Raw genomic sequence first — 22,482 nt, 5'->3', positions numbered from 1 at the left:
TTTATTTATTTAATTATTTATTTATTTTTTAATGTCTCATTTTGTCACATACTTGGTCAGTCTAGAGGTTTAGCAAACAGTAGGGAGATTTTATGTCAAACGGCATCAGGGTTCATACACATTTCTGCACACGGAAATTAAGTACTTTTAAGGACCATTAATGAAAAAAATTAAGGACCTATGAGCAAATGGGAACTGAATAAATTCAATTGAAGATATTATCTATGCCTGAATTTCCCTTTTGCAATACCATCCTAAAAATAAAATAGATCTTTAAGTAGTATGCATTATTACTAAACATGAATTAATTAACATAATTGTCAATAATTTTGAGTATAAAATAAACTTTATGCAATTTATCAAGTTGCATTAAATATTTTACACTTATAATTGTTAGACATATTTGAAAAAGACAATTGACATTTACGTTTTACTAACAGTTAGCTTTATGTTAATTTTTTTATGTCTCATTTTGTCACATATTTGGTCAGTCTAGAGGTTTAGTAAATAAGCAGGCAGATTTTATGTCAAATTGAATAGGTTAAAATGAGAAGTAAGATCATAATCAGCATGATTCATAACTAAAAGATTGAATATTGTCACCGCAGCTGCTTGTCTAGAGAGAGACCTGCTGATTAGAACAAACCTGAAAGGCCTGATGTAGGCAAGATTGGCAAGTGTTGAAAGTTAGTCAGGCTCTGTTTGATGCAGTTAGTGTTGTAGCTTCGTGTACATATCCAGGGATTATAACCCAGTTAATATACTTTAAGGTTCCAATAAGCCATTAAAGCACCAGAGGTGATAAGTTGTTTTGTATTATTTTAAGTCTAAATGGATGCATTGTATAATAAGTTTTACTTGAATTTTTACATTTTTATATTTTATCTTGTGACTACAGTGAGTATTAATGAAAGGCAATAACTCACTTTAATATGTAGAAGTAATTTTTAAGGGTAAGCAGTTATAAATAATTAAATTAGGTAGTTTGATAACCTTAATCATTATGTATTTGCATGACCACTATTAAATTTTATTTTTTTTTAACAATATTTGTTAAAAAAGCCCTATTAAAATCAAAATCTAATAAAATTTTACAGTTTAAAGTATATGTAATTTATGACACAGATTCTTAAACGACATTAAGATAATTACGCATTAAAAGCTACAGAACATTTATGTTTTGTAACAACAGTCAATAAAATATTTATCCATCATTTTAATTTGAAACCTTCTCAGACATTTTGGCTAGTTTATATTGATTTCCTTCTCTTTAAGCATCTTTTCTAACAATTAGAGATTTGTCGCAATATGCAAATCAATGCTCTCACTGGTTTCTGCGTCTTTATCTCCTAACTTGTCAACCTCTCCACAATGTACCTATGAGGGTTTAATTGATCTGGTAAAAGTTAAATAGTCCTAAACTCCCGACAGGCGTGAAGCATATTATCGCTATGTCTGAACTGGGTTATTCAATTATGGCAAAGCACACAAGGGCTATCTGCCTAAAGGAAGAGATGCCTTTGTGGATTACTTTCTAAGGGAAACTGGCTCGTATACATGTTACACATCGGGAAAACCACAAAAACGCCCCTGCAGCCAGTCCGTTTGCGGGATTCGAACCTCTGACCGAACTACCAGTGTTCAATGTCTCTACCGCTCGGCCACTAGTGGGCTTCGCTATGTCTGACATTAACTACAATATCAGACAAAGGTTTAAATAAGCCTCTTATTTAAAAATAGCTTAGAACATGAAGGCATGTTCTGATGCTAACAAAATCAATTAAAGCTCACGGTGACTTAATTAAACAAGAACAGTCATATTCAAATTAATAATGTGGACTTGTGGTCAAAGATTATACAATTTAATTTAAATTTAACCTGGCTCAATAACTCTATCATATGAGGAAATACAAATGGAGAATTAAAGTAAAGGTTAAAATCACAAACAATTATGTAATTTACATAATAATAATTGCAGATATCTTTGAAGAATAATTTCCTTTATGTATTCAGTTTCTCTCTTCAACACGTTTCCTTTTCCTTTTAGAATTTTTGAATTTAATTAAAGATTTCTGATATTTTAGAAAATACTAAATGCATTTAGAATGTACAGAAAAAGAGGCTAATTTTATTTCTTTAGTAATATGAACATTCGGAAGCAATATAAAATATATATATAGTAAAGGCCGGTTATGGCTGATGTGGCAGAATTTCTAGAATTTAGTGACACACCGAGCAACAAAATCTAGGAATGGTAAAACTTTTAGAATTTAGAGCAGGCATTGGAAGCAGCAGAATTTAGAAAGGCACTAGGTAGCAGAATTTAGGATCCACAGAGATTGCATCAGGTGGGAAAATGCCTAGTGCCAGCTATGTGGATGATGCATTAAGAAATATTATATGAATCTTTTAAATTGGAGTTTTCAATTTCTTTATTATTAAAAAAATCCCTTTCTATAATGCCTGCCCATGTGATAAGATCAGAAGCATTTTTGATATTTTCCATGCTTCTGTCTAGTGAAAAGTAGAGAAAATAAAGAGAAGATAAATATGTTAAGATTTTAGTATCAGAAGTAAAACATTCAAATATTATGCTTTCATTTTTATTCCAAATGTTCTCCAAAAATTAAGGAATTCATTGCAAACTTTCTGTAAAATACATCCATTAAGTGTTGATACCATGGAGACATTTTCATTTTGTCACATTTTCACATTTATATTTTCATTTTTCATTTTGTCATATATTTCTCGAATCTTCTAGAATCGTGGGTCTATAAATTTTGCCTTCAAATCCTTCTAAACTTTCCAAGCTGCAATGTCTAAAATCCTAAAGAAAAACTATCCTTACCAATCCTGTAACAGCAAAAAGCCAGAAATATTTTGGGAAAAAATAGGAGAGAAAAAGTATAAAATAATTTTATAAAGAAAACTGATGCACATTCTGAGAATTTTGAATATTCTGAGACAATTACATGGGAAAAACTCTTACTTTGAAAAAATTAAAAACAAAACATTTTAAATTAAATATATAGCTAATTTTGCTCTTGCTAAACGCTGTTTCGTAAATTGTGCTTTATAGCATTACATCTTGTTTATTTTTCAGATTTAAAATATTGTATAATAAGTTGCCAAAATGAAACTTTATAATATTACAGCGAAAAATAAAAATGTTTTATTTCAATGTTATTTTTTAAATATAATTTCAATATATTACCATTATTTTAATAAAATTTATCAATGTTACGATGTTTAAAAAAAAAAAATCGTCGAAAAATTCTCAGTTCTCGGAATTAAAAAGTTTCTGTAGAAATTAATCTTAAAATCGCCAAATTTAGAACCGTTTAATAAAAGAATTCACATCCCCAAAAGCGAAAAGTTGTTTAAGAGCTCTTTACTAGAAAAAATTAATTTTGAAATGTTTATGTTTCGCTTAGAAGCTCTAGTACCCCATCATTTATATTAGAAATAGAAACAAATTATAACTCATGAACCCATTCAAAAGATAACCATATATATGGCAGTTAATTGCCAAAAATATTCCTCAAAATGCTAATTCGCACTTAAAATGGCAGTCGTAAAAACAGACAGAAATTCCAGATGATTAAAATTAAGGAACTTCTGCTCATTTTCGCCAAAATTAAGGACTTTTAAGGACCAAAAATCGATTCCAAAAAATCTAAGGACTTTTAAGGACTCTTAAGGATCGTACGAACCCTGTTTTTTTTAACAATAAAATATAATTATTCCTGAAATAATATGCATGTTTTTGACTGCATGAAATATGAGCTTTAATTCTTTCTAAATGCCAATTAACGGCTGCTATTAAGCTACTGAACAGTTGCTAGTTTGCCCTGGATTCAAATTCTGGCATATAATCTGGCTGTATGAGAGTTTTTTGCGATTCTTTCCAATCTATTTTTCCTATAATCCATGAGGCAATTTACTCGAAAAGTCCCCATGAAGACAGGCATATAATCGTCGGGTGCTTTGGCATTATCTAAATAATCTATTCACCTCTCCACAAATAAAAACTTGTATTCTCAGATAGTAAATCACAACATAGGTAAGATTTCTCTGATAATACAGGCTGGCAAGTAGCGTTTGACGAATTTTCAAACCCAGTTTTAAAGTAAATTTGTCACATTTAAAGAACTGATATTATTATGTAAAAATTAATTTTAAACATATTTGATTTACTATACATTCTATGCAACTGGCAGCACACACATTTTTTAGACATTAATCAGTGCTTGCATATGTGGAAAAGATGTGCCTAACTGATTTATTTTATGTTAGTACATGTGCAATCTGTCATGAGTCACGACAGGTTTGGTTAATATTGTAAAAACTGGAAGCAAAAGTATATAGTTGTTATATTTGGTAAAAATAATATATGTTTCTAATTTCTATTTTACAATTTAAAACTTTAATTTTTCTTCTCTCAAAAATTAATGTAAAATAAAAGTTCTGGCTTTTATCTAATAGGATTTTAAATAAAACACAGGGTATTAAAATAATCCAAATTTTCTTTCGGAAAGTTTCAACACAAATTATGTCTCTCTCAACCTTCGGAATTAGATTAAAAAGAGGCGTGCTTTTTCAAAATTCCTAAAAAATGTGTAGATTAGCCTTCTATGAATTAGATTAATAGTTAAAAAATAAAATAAACTTTAAAAATATTTATCTAATAACTTTAATTTCATTTTTAGGTAAAAATGACTAAGTCTGAAGTTTGGGATAGTTTCAAAATGTTAGGGATAGACAAGGCAATCTGCAATCATTGTAATAAAATGTTGAGCTGCAAAGGAGCATCTACGAGCAATCTACATAATAATTTGAAAGCAGTCATAAAATAATACCGAAAATAATCGTCGAAAAAGAAATACAAGCGAATATTTTAAATTTTATGAAAGTGAAAAGGAATATCAAAGAAGAAATATCAAAACTTGCAGCTATGGATAGATTTCCTATCAATAGTGTTACAAATAGTTCATTCATAGAAGAGACTCTTCAACAACAAGGATATTTCATTATCAAAAATAACTCTAGAGCATTGGATCTCCTTCATGCATTTTATGACAATGCTAAATGTGAAACTATTATTGCATTAGATTCAATAAAAAAGAATAGATAAAATTTCTCTATAACTTTAGATGAATGAACTAGAAAAAGAAATCAGATATTTAAACATTAATATACACCCCTTGGCAGAAGATTTCAATTTTGGATTATTGCTAATAGCTGGTTCCTGTGATGCTCAGAGAACATTAGAACTGGTATCTGAAAATTTTCAACTAGAATCTAAAAACTGACATAGTTGCAGCAACAAATGATGGTCCTGCTGTTATGAAAAAATTTGGCAAATTATCATCTATAAATAATAAACTATGCTATTCCCATGCCATCAACTTAGCAGTTACTGATGTGTTACATAAACATAGAGAAATGGCTGAAGCTGAAATAACTGTTTCAAGTGAGAAATCGGAAGATGAAGAGGAATACGAATGTAATGAATTATGAAGATACTCTTTATTGTATTTATAACCGAGAACATTGTATTCTTATTTTATCTGATAGTTACAAACAGTCAGTTTCACAAAGAAGAAAAATTTGTAAGTTCTTTAGAAAATTTCCAGTAAAAAACACCATTTTTCAAAATTGTATCAAAAAAGAAAAAGGGAAGGAATTAAATTTAATTTTTGACTGCAAAACAAGGTGGAATAGTATGAATGGAGCTCAATATCCTAAACTTTTAGAACTTCATAAAGTTTTGGGATCGATTTGTCTAGCAGCTGAAGGCTTGGGGTGATGAGATATCAATCTACTAACAAGTGAAGATATATTTGAATTTCTGTTAAATGAACTAAAAAAATTGAAATAAGTTTGAAATTATTATGCTATAGAAGAGAGAAAGAAAGAAGACGAGTAGAATTAGCAACTCTTTTGCTGTATTAGCAAAATCCATAAAACATTTCTAGTTCAGCAAAGAAATCTAGTATACTTTCTTTAGATTCAAAAACCAAAATTATTAAATCATCTGGAAAGATATTGTCTAGAATATTTCCAAATTTTTATGTGGAAACCAATTCTGATAAAGAGGTAATCAGAGAAACTAACTCATAGGAAGTTGAAAAGAAGCCATGAAAAAATCGTAATCTTGAGGATCCTGAAGAAAAACTTACAAATCCAATGACAACGAAAGCTGAATTTTTATTATTGGAGGCAATGAATAAAAGAACAAAAAACTGAGATTTGTTATTTGAAAACTCAGTAGCTTGTGAATGAGAATTTTAGATTTCAGGCAATATTGTGTCCAAAATAAGAGCAAGACTTAGCCACCGTTCAGTGAGTATTTTGTTTTTTAGAATCCTATTTTCTTAGGAGAAATTAAAATTAGTGAAAATAATTTAAATATTACTTGAAATTTTTGTTTGAGTTTTTAATATTTTGTGTAAGTAATATGTATATATAATTCTTAATTTTTTTAAATATTTGACTAAGTTTAATATACTACACTAAGTAATTTTATAGATATTGATTTAGTTATTTTATATAAATTACATATTTTTCTCCATTCTATTTTTTGTCAAAAGTTTCTAAAACGTTAATTTTTTTTTTTTTTTTTTTTTTTTTTTTTTTTTTTTTTTTTTGTTGGTTGAATTTGAAAACTGGTTTTTCAAAAAAGTCTGTTTTTGTATAAACCCTTGTGGCAAGAACATTTTTGTCAACTGGAAAAAAAAAAAAAAAAAAAAAAAAAAAGGAAGCATTCCTCACACTGTGTTAACAGATTTTAACCAGAAATCCAATATAATTATCTTAATATTGGCCAATATCAATGGAACATGATTATATGTAGATACAAGGACAACAAATGCAATATAGCCTGCATATTTCAAATGAGCATTTTATTAAAGTTTATTATTTTAATTTAATTTCCTTCAGATTTTCTTCCTCTTTAATATGCATACACACCAACAGTTATTTTTATTTATAGTAATGTCTTGTTTATTATGACGGAAAAAAATTACCTTTTATTATTCACATTTTCTGATTTAGTTCAAGTGCAATATGGCAACACTTTTAAAAAGCGTAAAATCTACATAAACACCAATAAAGTCTCGTGATCTGCAATATCACATATGCTGAGCAGAAGAAGAAATTCTTTATTCAAATTTCACGTTACATCCATTCACACAGAGCCAGCTGCTTGGGTTTTTTAAAAAAAAAAGCAATGGTTGCGACGTTTGAGAAAACAGGTTCTCTGAAGGTTCAGTCAGGCAGAGGGACGAAAACCTGTACCACAGGATATAATCGAAGCAGTTGCCACGGCGATTGTCGATGGAGGACCAGACAATATTGCTGCCACCCCTAGTGCTCGTGGAGTAGCTTGGAATATAGATATTGAAAATCTTACGAAAGATTATCAACTTCTATCTGTACAAGATCAGCCGTGTACAGGAGTTACTGTACCCCGACCATGATAAGCGATTGACTTTTGCTCTCACCTTTCTTGCCAGAATGGAGGTGGATGATCCTTGGGCCGTGGAAAATCTTATGGGGAGACGAGGCTCACTTTTACCTGAATGGAACTGTGAATACCCAGAACTGCCGAATTTGGGATGACAAATCAGCACATGCAGTCACAGCAATTCCCTTACATTCACGAAAGGTAACTGTTTGGTGTAGGTTCCAAGCGGAATTTATCGTAGGTCCATTCTTCTATGAGAACATTACCCCGACAGGACCGGAAACATCTTTTGTTACCGGAGAGAAATATCGCAGCATGTTGAACAGTTTTGTCATTCCGGAAATTCAGAAAAGACAACGTCTGGGGGAAATCATTTTCATGCAAGATGGAGTCCCTCCACACGTAGCTGTATGGGTGCAACAGATGCTATGACAGAAATTCACAACAGAAAGAATCATTAGCCGCTGCTTTCCAACTGCATGGCCACCTCGGTCGCCTGATCTTACCCAATGCGACTTCTGGCTATGGGGTTACATTTAAGTCCAAAGTCTATCAAGGAGCGGTCCAGGACCTGGCTACGTTGAAGGATAATATATCACGGACTGTACGGGAGATTCCTGCAGACATGTTACTTTCCGCTGTTGTGCATACTGTGCACAGAATGCAATATGTGGTCCACAACAACAGCAGCCACATTGAACCTCATTTGAATGCAAAATGAAAGGTAATTTTCATATTAATTTGCATTTGTTAACACTATTTTCTATTACACAGCGCCAAATATTCCTCTAGCAGTGACTTTTGTATATATATATATATACCGGGTGGCCATAATTAAACTGACAGCGCTCACAGTGTTCTGTAGCGTGATCTATTTGCGAGAATGACGCCACATTTTGCAGGAAGATTAAACAAGACTGGGGACGAAGGATTCCGTGAAAAAACAAATTAGTTCCAAAAGTCACCGCTAGGGTGAACTAATCTGGACGCTAGGAGGGACTAAATGGAACTAATTTGTTTTTTCACGGAATCCTTCGTCCCCAGTCTTGTTTAATCTTCCTACAAAATGTGGCGTCATTCTCGCAAATAGATCACGCTACAGAACATTGTGAGCACTGTCAGTTTAATTATGGCCACCCGGTATATATATATATACAAAAGTCACTGCTAGAGGAATATTTGGCGCTGTGTAATAGAAAATACAGTGTTAACAAATGCAAATCAATATGGAAATTACCTTTTATTTTGCATTCAAATGAGGTTCAATGTGGCTGCTGTTGTTGTGGACCACATATTGCATTCTGTGCACAGTATGCACAACAGCGGAAAGTAACATGTCTGCAGGAATCTCCCGTACAGTTCGTGATATATTATCCTTCAACGTAGCCAGGTCCTGGACTGCTCCTTGAGAGACTTTGGACTTAAATGTAACCCCATAGCCAGAAGTCGCATGGGGTACGATCAGGCGACCGAGGTGGCCATGCAGTTGGAAAGCAGCAGCTAATGATTCTTTCTGTTGTGAATTTCTGTCGTAGCATCTGTTGCACCCATAAAGCTACGTGTGGAGGGACTCCATCTTGCATGAAAATGATATCCCCCAGACGTTGTCTTTGCTGAAGTGCCGGAATGACAAAGCTGTTCAAACATGCGGCGATATTTCTCTCCGGTAACAAAAGATGTTTCCGGTCCTGTCGGGGTAATGTTCTCATAGAAGAATGGACCTACGATAAATTCCGCTGTGAATCTACACTAAACAGTTACCTTTGGTGAATGTAAGGGATTTACTGTGACTGCATGTGCTGATTTGTCATCCCAAATTCGGCAGTTCTGGGTATTCACAGTTCCATTAAGGTAAAAGTGGGCCTCGTCTCCCCATAAGATTTTCCACGGCCCAAGCATCTTCCACCTCCATTCTGGCAAGAAAGGTGAGAGCAAAAGTCAATCGCTTATCATGGTCGGGGTACAGTAACTCCTGTACACGGCTGATCTTGTACGGATAGAAGTTGATAATCTTTTGTAAGGTTTTCCATACCATACTGTCAGGCATATCCATATTCTGAGCTACTCCACGAGCGCTAGAGGTGGCAGCAATATCGTCTGGTTCTCTGTCGACATTCGCTTTCGCTGTGGCAACTGCTTCGATTGTATCCTGTGGTACAGGTTTTCGTCCTCTGCCTAACTGAACCTTCAGAGAACCTGTTCTCTCAAACGTCGCAGTCACTGCTTTTAGCCCATTAAAGGACTTACCTTTATGCATTTTTTTGTGCGTTCTAAAAGCACAAAGAGCGGCTGACGCGTTGCACTGGTTGAGGTAAAAGAATTTGACCAGTAACGCACACTCGACTAAAGAAGGAGATATTGCACATAAACTTCAATCCGATTGATTCGAAACGTAACACATTGTTTTTTAAAACCCAAGCAGCTGGCACTGGCGAATGGATATAACGTGAAATTTGAATAAAGAACTTCTTCGTCTCAGCATACGTGATCAGATCAGGAGACTTTATCGATGTTTATGTAGATTTTAAGCTTTTTTTTAAAGTGTTGCCATATTGCACTTGAACTAAATCAGAAAAGTGCATAATAAATGGTAATTTTATTCCGTATTAATCTGCATTTGTTAACGCTCTATTTTCTATTACACAGTGCCAAATATTCCACCAGCGGTGACTTTTGGAATTAATTTTTTTTTCCGCGGAATTGTTCGCCCCGTCTTGTTTAATCTTCCTACAAAATGTGGCGTCTTCTCGCAAATAGATCGCGCTACAGAACATTGAGCACTGACAGTTTAATTATGGCCACCCGGTATATATAAATTATGTCACTATATTCCATTTTGCATTATTAAAAGTACATAATTTTAATGCACAGAATCATCACATTCAAACAGAAGCAATACTGATTTGTTTTTATTCTTGCAGTGCTTTAAACAGGTATCAGCATACGAAACAATATGTTTATAACATCACACATTTAATCAAAGTATTCTTATTTTACAGACACAGTAAGATATATTTTTCATTTTTAAAAAGTTCATAAATACAACAGAATTCCAATAATTGGCAAAGAAATATAGAACAGGTGTTGCTTAATGAATTTGCACATGGCTATATTGATAACATTAAATAAGAAAAAATATCTTTAAAAATGGCAATGGAATTAAACTAGTATAAAAATAACTAGAAACATATACATAAATACTTTCACAGCATTTTAGGAAAATGCAAAAGTTTACAAAATGTTCATAATGTCTTTAACACAAAAGTTAATTTATAATCCGTTTACAACATTTCTAGAAATTATTTGACCAATAATCTATCCTTAATATTAATCATCAATAGCATTCCTCACTGAAAGAGAAAATATCAACATAAAATTTGAACTAAACAAATAACCCTAGTTTCATGTAGATGTTTTCAGTGATCCCCCCCCCACCAGAAAAGAAAAAATTTCTGCAGAAAATATTTTTTGGCTAAAGAAGGGCCTGTGTCTGAATGACCTTAAAATCGACAGTTATTCAAAATCAACATCAAGCTAAGGTTGCTTTTTTGCCTAATTTTAAGTGGTTGGCTGAAAGCGAAACTAAACTGCTATGTGAATTAATCCTTATTTAGTGACATTTGTCAGTTGGCAATTTTTATAACACATTTATCATTTTACTTCAATTAAAAAAAAATATTCTAAAATAATTTGGTCATATTAACTAAATTATTGATTACAATAAGCAATGTATTTTTCATACGAATGGGTGGGACTTGGGTGATTCGATAGCAATTCGAATGATAATGTAATCATCATCACATTAAGTGACGTCTACTGTAAGGATTAGAGAATAATCCAGATTGTAGGCTATATCTTGTACAGTTCAGTTTATATTTTCCTTTTTTTAAATTTTTCATTAAGTTTAGCTGCATATCCACCAGTAAAACTGCCTTGAAAATAATTTTTAGCCTCTTAACAGATGAAAATATCTGATAAAATATTTTGCACAGTTTAAAAAAGCAAACAATCTGTTTTTCTCAATATTGATTCCATAAAAAAAGGGGGGCTAGAATTGATAATTTTGGATATTAACTTTAAAGGAATAGGGAACACACTAAAAATAATGATTTAATTGAAATAAAAATTTGGCAGATTCATGATCCATATTTATTGTGAAAGGAAAATGCGGCTGTGTGCACAGAAAATACTAAAAAAACTTTATTTATTCCTAAACTTAAACTACTGACAGAGAGAGAGCAGATAAAAAAAATAAATTTGCTTTTCCTATCAAAATATGTGGAAGTGCTCTTGTTAAAAAATATATTTAAATACTAGTATCAAAAAAGTTATTTAATTTACTACACAAAATTTTCAAGAATCAATACCAACCTCATCATGAGAGCTGTACTCAACAATTTCTGTGCATAGATTACTGCACTGTATGGTTCCTAAATTCTTTTGATTTGATTTTCGATTACAAGCATCTTTATACAACATATATGGGGTTCCTGTTTCAATCTGAGATTCAATAATTGCATACCACAGTGATTGCGCTTTAACTTGCTTTCTGAACCTCCCTTCTTTTTCATACCTAAAATGAAAAAATTAAAAGTTGATAAAAGTTCTAGTTTCAGTGTTGAAACCTGTAACATCTTAACGAACCACTATAAAAATTTCTATTACCGAAATTAACAGCTGCATAACTTAACACAGTTAGCAGCTCCAAACACTACTATTATTCAAAATTATCCACCATACATAATTACTTCAGGAAACAAATGCATATCATGAGTTTTTTTTTTTTTTTGGCACCAGGTAAAGTTCAAATTTAATAAAACTATACTTTCAGTTGCACTAATTTTTAATTAGAAAATTTAAAGGAAGTACAAACTACCTTTCATACAATTCTTCAAATTCCTCCCCCCAGCATTCATGAAGTCCTGGTGATTCATTTGGACACATTAGACTCCACGTTTCATCTTTTTCTACTCGTCTCATAAATAAATCTGGAATCCATAATGCATAAAACAGATCTCTTGCTCTTTGCTCTTCTTTGCCAGTATTCTTCTTTAAATCTAAAAAGTCAAATATGTCTGCATGCCAAGGTTCTAAATAAATTGCAAAAGCTCCAGGTCTCTATAAAACATTAAAAAATATATATATCAATTATTTAGTAATAAAAGTAAAAATATACAAACTATTTTATGTTAAACTTTTATTAGTACTTTAATTTATTTTAATTTTAAGACATATTACATTTAGTTTAATAAAACTATAGTTCTAAGATGCTATTTTTTACAGTATAAGTGTTTTAACCTAGTAACAAACAATTCGGGGGGGGGGGACCCCCTTGAAGTCTTAAGTATTTTTATAAAATATGCCAGTTTATGTTTTTAAATAAAACATTTGAAGAGATTGCACAAACATTTGCCAATTAAAAAGGAGTTATAATGTTAAAGCAGCTAATAAATTATGATATAACAAGGAATAATAACATTTAAAATAAAATTCAAATTACTTCAATTTCTTACCAACAGCAACAGGTTGCTTTATACTATAATTAAGACTGAAGAAAGTCATGTACACAGAAAAACTGATATTAGATTCAAGATTTCAGGTGCCATCCTGCTTGGTACAGTAGATAGTGTTGCTGTCAGCTGTAACACTGGATTCATGTTTAAATCCCAGACGAGGCTTGGATACCTAAAATCGCAGCCTATGGATACCTGAAATACACAGTGCAGCAAAAAGTCCTCTTAAGTGTATGGTGCTGCAGAAGAGGATTGAAAGATCCTTTGATCCATTCTGCAGTAAATTATCCTTAAAATTGGGACACAACAGAATCAAGTTGTACTGTTACCCAAAGTACATGCTAATGACAGGTTCAGTCAGGGTCAGTTTAAGTAATTTCAATTAACTAAAAAACTACTGATTATTCTAAGAGAGATTTAAGAGCAATATAATTGAAATTTTTCTTCCAATCAGCATTTATACAAATTTAATTGTTTTCTTCAAATAACAGATGCATACAACATTCACATGGCTTACTAAAAAACAAAAGTTCCAAAATTAATATATTTTATTATTATATATAATATTGCCATTTATGAATGATGAATTTAATTAATATTAAATGTGCTCAAAATCTGAAGATGCAGAACTCTGAATTTTCTACCATTAAAGACAAAAAAACGAAGCAACTTAAACAACTTACATTGAAAGAAATGTTTAAAGTAAATGAATAAATATTAAGCTTTTTTTTGGTAAATTATGATACCTTTTATATCATAAACAGTTCAATATTTAATAAATCATGATTTCATATTTTTAATATTATAATTTCTGCCTGCCATCTTAGTAGAATATCCAAATTCATGATCGCCGATGAGTCCGGATCTCGGACTTTGTACTGTAAAATTAATTTGTCGTTTTATTGATTTTTACATAAAATGAAGATACATAAAATGAAGTTTGAATTTGATTGATTGATTTTTACATAAAATGCTTGATTTTTACATAAAATGAAGTTTGAAATTTTAACAGCCACAAAACATTTTTTTTAAACCATTCATCAGCATACATGATTCCTTTTTTTCTATTAACCATTTGATGTTGTATGAAAATTGCATTTTAAATTAATTTAGGTATATTTTAATTAATTAAAGAGTTAAAGTCTGCTGGCTTTCTATAGCAATAGTAAACAATGTCAATAAAGATGTAATCAAATGTTAGAAATCCGCGGATCCGATTTCTGTTTGTAACATCATTGCTTGCAGTGGCTTATGGGTTAAGGCAGTGGTCGGCAAACTTATTAGCCAAAGAGCCAAATATGAACATTACAACAATTAAAAAAAAATTGGGAGCCAAATCTGCTTGTTTAGTAAACTTTTATTACACTAAATAAAACTAAATTTAATACTTAATATTTATTAATGCGAACAATGTGCTTGCATCTCGTTGGAAAGTTTGAATAAGTCAGGTTTGTATGTTGTTGTTTTTAATTTTAGGCATGATTCCAAGTTCTCATCAATAAGACGACTTCTCAGTTTACTCTTGATAATGTTCATGCTTGAAAAAGATTGTTCGCATGTATATGTAGAACCGAAAAGGGAAAGAATAGCAAACGCGAGCTTTTTCAGCTGATCGTAAGAGTCAGGAATACTATTCCAAGCATTGAAAATGATCATGTCTTCCTTCTCCAGGTCATTCAAAGCAGACCACTTGTGTTGTGAACTAAGATCTTTTTTCTTCTCCAATATTTCCAATTCAACACAAAGACGTTCGAATTTAGAGTGCTATATCTCCTTGTTTTTTAAATCCAGCAATTGTGCTTCAAAGCTACCAATGTCAAAGGAGAAAATTTCAACTCGGTTATCGTAGCATTAAGAGGATTTTTGACAAATGCTAAAGTTGCTCTGCTGTTTTTAAATTCCTGAAACCTGCTGAGAAATGCTTCCCTCATATTTAAAATTATTGTTTTAAAATTGTGTTTATCAATACAGGAATTATTTTCTTGGCAATGCTTCAGCAGGCTCGGAAAGTGAAACAATGTTTCCATTCAAAATCCTGTGCAAAAATGATAATTTGTTTTTGAATGTTATTACTTCTTCTAACATCGAAAATATTAAGTTTCCTTTCCCTTGTAATTTACGATTAAGCTGATTTAGATGAGGCATAACGTCTACCATGAAATAAAAGTTTGGGATCCACTGATCGTCTGCTAGTTCTGGATAGTGAACGCCCTTCTCAAGGAGAAATGCTTTAATTTCTGGAAAAAGGCACACGAAACGTTTTAAAACGTTCCCTCTTGATAACCAAGGTAACTTGTTATGAGGCAGAAGATCAGCGTACTCACTCTCCATTTCAAATAAAAATTCTTTGAATTGGCGATGATTAAGAGCTTTAGCTAAGATGGAGTTGATAATGGTAGTCACTAATTCCATAACTTTACAATTTCTTCCGGAAATGTTTGCGCACAAAGCGCTTCTTGGTGAATGATACAATGGCAAAGAAGTATCTCGTGATTACTTTTTTCTTTCAAAATAGCAACAACCCCTTTTCTTACGCCGGTCATACTTTTGGCCCCATCTTTTGAAATCGAGACAATTTTATCGAGGGGAATATGATGTTTATCCATACACTCAATTACAGTATTGGCAATATCTTTTCCACGCGTCTGACCTTTGAGTGGCAATAATCCTAAAATTTCTTCTTTAGGGTCTGAATGAGACATAAATCTCACAAAAAGTGAAATTTGCGCTGTATCATTTATGTCACAAGACTCGTCAATTGCTATTGATAAAGCCGAAACCAATTTCAGATCTTTGATATGCTGGGTGGTTATATTCAAACACATTTGTATTTGTACCAGAGCCGCACTTAAGGAGTCAAAGAGCCACATGCGGCTCTGGAGCCAAAAAAAAAAAAAAAAAAAAAAAAAAAAAAAAAAAAAAAAAAGAGTTGGGGAGAGAAAGAGCTGGAGAAGAATTAAAATGTTTTAAGTCTTTAAAATGAAAAGAAAAAAAAAAAAATAAATAAAATAATAAGTTGAAAGAAGTGTCTGGACAACATGAATTGAACCTTGTTGATACTGAAAGTGATTTTAATTCTGAAAAACATGACCAAAAGATAAAAGAGCCATTTAATTACAGTTATTATGCTAGAATATCAAAATGAATGTCCAAAGAAGAATGTCCAATATTTCTGTTTTAAAAGTTATATCTCAAATCTTATGTTGTGAGTTATCTCACTTGTCTGACTTTGACACCCCCAAGGATGACCTATCTTTTCCTTTAAAGCTTGGGTCATATGTAATTTTCTTTCACACAGCCATCGTTTGTATTAGGGAGTAACAGAGATATAAAACATTTTCTCCTTCAGGACCGGTTCAGATGCATATCCTCTTCTATCCCTTAACCCAGTGGTCGGCAAAGTGCGGCTCCATAGAAGAGGATATGCATCTGAACCGGTCCTGAAGGAGAAAATGTTTTATATCTCTGTTACTCCCTAATACAAACGATGGCTGTGTGAAAGAAAATTACATATGACCCAAGCTTTAAAGGAAAAGATAGGTCATCCTTGGGGGTGTCAAAGTCAGACAAGTGAGATAACTCACAACATAAGATTTGAGATATAACTTTTAAAACAGAAATATTGGACATTCTTCTTTGGACATTCATTTTGATATTCTAGCATAATAACTGTAATTAAATGGCTCTTTTATCTTTTGGTCATGTTTTTCAGAATTAAAATCACTTTCAGTATCAACAAGGTTCAATTCATGTTGTCCAGACACTTCTTTCAACTTATTATTATTATTTTTTTTTCTTTTCATTTTAAAGACTTAAAACATTTTAATTCTTCTCCAGCTCTTTCTCTCCCCAACTCTTTTTTTTTTTTTTTTTCTTTCAGTATATTCTTCACACTTCTTTCTTTTATCATCAACATGTCTGAAAGAATCTTCAGTCATTCTTGGAAATAGTTTAATGAATTCTGATCTGGCTTTTAAAATCAGAAATTATACTTATGTTCAAATAATTTCCGTTTTTGCATATCTTTTTCATTGTCAGTCAGCACTGCAATATATGTAATTTCTTTCATAAATAGGAATTTCACCATTTTTACCTTTTTCTTTATACTTCATACATAAAACAAAATCTCTCAAAAATTTCTTATTCAGGTTTGGATTAACCATGCGCCAACGTGTAACCATCTTTTTATCAACATTAATGTTAAATCCTGCGGGAGAATGTGAATTAACATGTTAAGTTGATCAATCAGCAATTAACATGTTAAGTTGAAGTTTGATATTCATCATAAAGAAAACTAGCACTTTATCATAGTCTAAACTCCTAAGAAAAGATGCCAGCTTTGTTAATTAGAGGGGGGGGGAATGTTTGGCTAGCTTTATGGCTTATGTTTACAGTCTTGTTCATAAGTAATAATGAGAAGAAGCATTTTATAAGAAACAAAGTTTTTGATGGAATAACAGAAATTTACTGTAGTAACATTTACATTTTTCATCCAGAAGATGCTGTTCAGTGAAATGACAAATATAAAATGTGCTTATCTGCATCTATTAAAAAATATTTGAAGTATATGTGTATGCATGGTTTGGCTATTGTTGCCTGTATACTTAAAAATTTGGTAAAAATAGAGGAATTATATAGAATGTTAAAACTGGAAATGTAGACAATCAAAAAGTAGTAAAAATTACTCAAGCATTCTTTTGCAAGCTGTACCTACTAAATAAAATTTCCAGCAATTTATGGACATTTTACACCTTTTTTTTGACAGTATGCACATTTGCTATTAACTTTTTTCTTATACGAAGCATCTGAGAAGTAAAAGAACTTATTTCTTGAAACACACAAGATGTGATAAAATTTCGAATTGTAGCTGTCTAATGGTAAGCTTTAGATAAATAAAATTTTATAGGTAAAAGCTTTTGCCCTTAATCACTTAACCTTCCTTTCTTCCTCAAGGGGTGGACAGCTCAGGGTCGTTGGCCCTGCCCTTCTCAAGAAGCCTTTCTTCAGGCCAATCTTCTCCTTGCTAGCATATTCAAGTTTTTGGTTTTTAAGACCAGCAGGCCATTTCCTAGGCAGTCTAACCATTTTAAATTTGGACTGCCTTTTTTTCGTGTGTCAGTTGGTCTGGCATTAGAGACTTTTTGTTACACGGTCTTCATCCATTCTGATAATGTAGCCTGCCCATTTTATGAAATTAATGATGTCAAGTTCATTATCAGAGCAATATAGCTCCAAATTCAATCTTTTAAGCCACACACCGTCTTTTTGTATTCTTCCAAACATACTTCTTTAAATCGTCCTTTCAAAAATGCCCAACATGTTTTCATTCCTGTGCGTTATGGTCCAAGTTTTACATGCATATGTATCATTAAAACTTGGACCTATTTTCTTTGAATTACACTTGATTTCATATTCCACTGAAGCAACTACTTTTTTTTTTTTTTTTCCTTTTTTGTATTTCTGTAGTAATATTGTTCCTGTTGTTAATTTCAGAGCCTAAATACGTGAAGCTGTCAAGAGTCTCTAATTTAAGAGTGTCCTTGAAGTCTGTTTTAATGCATGCATATATTTTATTTTCATTAATTCTCAGGCCCATTCTGACAGCCTCTTTCTCTAGAGAGATAAAAGCCTGTTTTAGGGCTGCTGGTGTTCTAGCAATAACGTCAATGTCAGCAACAAAAGCCAATAACTATACCAGTTTATTAACCTTTTGAGGCCGGGGCTTTGGTAGCAGTAAAAGCCTTGAAAGGACAGGGAATCTTGAACTGAATGCTTTCCACCCTTTAAGAAATCACCTCCTATTTGCAACAAAGATTTTTTTTTTTTTACTGTTAAATGTCCTTATAATTTTAAATTTGTTTTGATATATATTATTAAATATATCTTTGAACTTTCTTTCATACAGGGTGTAATTAAAAAATAAGCGCTTAAAGCTATAGAAATGATTAAAAATTAAAGTTCAGTGGAACTGTTAAAATTATGCTCTATGGGTGCAATGAAATTTCAATTTTACATAATTGTTCCAAATCTAGTTAATAACATACTATTTAAGGAGGAAACTTTCAGCAAATTAGAATATAACTGGTTTAATTAAAAATGATTTTATTTCATTGTAGACTGTTAGTACTGCAATGTCCAACTACATAAGGGCTACTAACTAAAATTCAGTTCGTTTTTCCAAAATTAATGCATAATAATACAGACGCTCAAAAACTGTTTTTTAGAATATTTTAGTTATAAAAATTTGGGGGGGGGGAAAAAAGATTCTTTAATTATGTACCGTTTTATACTGTTTATTGAAAATTAGTAAGTGATATATTTAAAGTATTAATAATAGAATGAATTTAAGTCATTAAAAATGTCAAATTATTTAGTATGTAAACCCATAATTCAAAACATAAATTCCAATTGTCTTAAACTAAATTCCCAGCCTTACTAAGGGAACGTGTTCCCTCGCGTATCAAAATTTAAGTAATTTCCTTAGTGCAAAGAGTTTTTAAATTGAAAAGAAAGTTGTTTGTTATGCATAGTGTCTGCAAAAACTGTGGGACAAAAGTTACACGATAATTAGTTGTTGTCTTCAGTACTGTATTATGTTATTCTATATTATGCTAGATAATTTAGCACATTAAGAGAAATTTCCAGATAATTTCGGGTGCCCGGTCAGCAAAATTCTCTCCTTTTTCAAATCGTCGTCCCATGTGAATTTTTCTATTTCCTCTATTGTTTAAACCAGTTCATTTCAACTCCAGACTGTCTTTGTAGCAGCTTTGACATTAACCATGGTGGCATATTTTATATGGTGGGATTTAAATTCCACGATATATTAGCAAGTATCTTTACTTGCAGTTACTCAAAAAATCTTCATTGGCAGGTCATGCGAAACCTATACTGACATAGTTGAATTAACTGTTTTTCTCTTTTCTATTGAAATGAATGACAAAGGCATTCAATCACTTAAAAGGTCAAGGTTCAGAAATTCAGATGGGGAACATGTGTTGTTTTAGAAATGTGATTTGTACATTATTTGAGAGCTTTTACATCCCGTTTGTATTCTCGGATTTCAACGGACAGTGAAATTTCACAAATGCTACTCTAATCCATTCTGAACATCTTACTTTAAAATTATTTGACCGACCGTGAAATCAAGTTACTGATACGGAGGTACCTTTTAAAATAACAGTACATCTGGAATCTAATTGCTAGAGATGACCTTTCAAACTGATTGACTAGTTTTAGTGTATTTACAATTTTCAGGTTTCAGGCTGAAATTGTAAAACTACTGTTGTTTTTCTTTGACACAAAATTTATATATTTATGTTTTTGTGATTTGTCTGAATAACAGTATCATCACAGTAAACTTCCGTGTGTGAAGGTCACTTCAGCATGAACAGATATATATGGAAATAAAGACAGACAGAACTGTTAAGAATGAATTGATAAGAATGTAAGAAAAAATGCTTATACATGTATACAAGTACGTGGGAATTTATATTTGTTTATGGAAATGAATATCTACATATCCATGTAGTATATATATATCTGCACTGATATAATATGGTATAAGTGCAGATATGCACATAAAGCGGAAAGCATGCGTACCTTTAAATGGGAATAACATATATATAGACACGTACATGTACACACACAGGCACACATATGCATTTATATATGTGTTTGCATGTGTATTTACGCATAAGTGTATAAACATACAGATATATGTATATGTATATATTTCATCAATGGGCTCTTGAAGAAGTTTTCGTATTTCTTCTTCAGTCAGACCTCTTTTCCTTTTCAGCATATTGCTAGAAAAATGTCTAATAATTCCTAAAAAACTTACGAAAATATGCAATATTCTAAAGCAACGCAAGGCTCTGTTTACAATTTACAAACGCAGTTATCACGAATTCCGTAGCTATGTAGCTTCAAGAACTAAAAGGGAAAAATTGGGAAAAACCGGGTTCTTAACATAAGGACCTTTGAAAGAGATAAGTGGTTAAAACCCCAGGGATGTCATATCCACTCTTTCAGCTTGGAAAATAGGGGAAAAAGACTAAGTGGACAGCCCCATCATTTCAAACAAAGGACTCTATGGCCATCCAGTCCCCAAAAGGTTAAAGATGTTTCTTCTGGTACTGATGAATCACCTAACCTATGCCTAATTTTTATTTCTTGTTGAAGCAAGTAAGCTATCATGCATGATCAGTGCAAGATCCTAATACCCCAATGTACAATTATTGAATTACTCTATTAAATTCACAGGTAACTCAGTATCATTCATTCACAGTAAGCTGTTACCAGTATAAGGGGACAATAAAATGAATCAGGGATTGTATTTTGATGGCTTCAGAGGTTTTTGGGGTGGTCAATGCAACATCTGATGCCATTCACAATCAGATAGACCATCTGCTGTCAAACCTGACAAAAACATATCAGCCATTCAGCAACTCATTCACAGTGACAGATGCACTACCATGAGACAAATTATGGAGCACACAGGTACGACAGAAAGATCTGTGTTAATACTAATCCAATGATTGGGATAATGGAAAAGTGAGTTCACAGAGTTCCACGGCTCTTGATAAAGAAAGATAATGCCAATATAGAACATATATGATGACCTTCATAAAAGTTTCTCTTGGGATTATTCATAATGCTTAATGAACTCATTGCATGCAATAAAACCTGGCTGTTTCATTTTAACCTTGAGAGCGAAAGGCAGTTGAAAGAATGGATGTATATTCATGCCATGAGAGAAAAAAGATAGCAAATGTGCAGTAAAGCAAATGGTTACACTTCCAAAGGATCGATAATACTACCTACAAAATTTTATTTCCCTAGTGTTTACCATCACTCAATTACAGTGGATTGTGCTACTTTTTGAATGACCAATGTATACATTGAAAATAACAGAAGAATTATTTTGTCATGCATAACACGTAAAGCCAACCTCCCCTGTAATGAATGAACCTTTTCTTCCTGTCCAATTTCTTACACACTTATATTATTTTATAGTGAACAAATAAAAGTAAAAGCTGTGAAAACTGGATATAGCAGACTGTATAGATATCTTAAAGTTAGACGTTTGTTTTTCCCATTTCCATAATTTCTGTAACTTTAAGCTAAACAAATAACCTAAAAATTATACATGTTTAAGATGACAGGATCCACATTCCATCCATAAAGGAAAACACCTTCACGTTACTGGTCATCACCATTTAGATTTCTAACTTGTCGAATGAAAAGATTTAGATGTTTGTGTTTCACAAATTTCCATAATTTCTGTAGCTTTAAATGAAACAAATAACCTAAAAATTATACATGTTTACCGTGTCCATTCACATGAAGGGAAACACCTTTATGTGACTGGTCATCACCATTTAGATTCCTAACTCGTCGAATAGAAAGACACAAATGTTTTCAATAACATTTGTCTTTTATGCCTATTGTGTACCCAAAATTAATCTGGAATTTTTTTTTTTTTTTTTTTTTTTTTTT

At 31.9% G+C, this 22,482-nt stretch overlaps 1 protein-coding gene across 5 annotated transcripts in view; it reads right to left on the bottom strand.

Moving 5' to 3' along the window:
* The window catches only part of RnrL (Ribonucleoside diphosphate reductase large subunit), a 219,775-nt gene that overhangs the window by 34,362 nt on the left and 162,931 nt on the right, over positions 1-22,482 (bottom strand). For all 5 annotated transcript variants that reach the window (XM_085810790.1, XM_085810792.1, XM_085810789.1 and 2 more), the window contains 2 exons: positions 12,345-12,586; positions 11,840-12,041 (listed from right to left, as the gene is read on the bottom strand). In XM_085810790.1, coding sequence (XP_085666916.1) covers positions 11,840-12,041; positions 12,345-12,586 — 444 coding nt within the window. The remainder of the gene's footprint in view (positions 1-11,839; positions 12,042-12,344; positions 12,587-22,482) is intronic.

Source organism: Stegodyphus dumicola, chromosome 2 (assembly GCF_044657685.1).
Source record: "Stegodyphus dumicola isolate Sdum_Otavi_A_Nest chromosome 2, ASM4465768v1".
Taxonomy (NCBI): domain Eukaryota; kingdom Metazoa; phylum Arthropoda; class Arachnida; order Araneae; family Eresidae; genus Stegodyphus; species Stegodyphus dumicola.
Note: the sequence above shows the minus strand (reverse complement) of the source record. Positions and strands in the feature narration are given on the sequence as shown.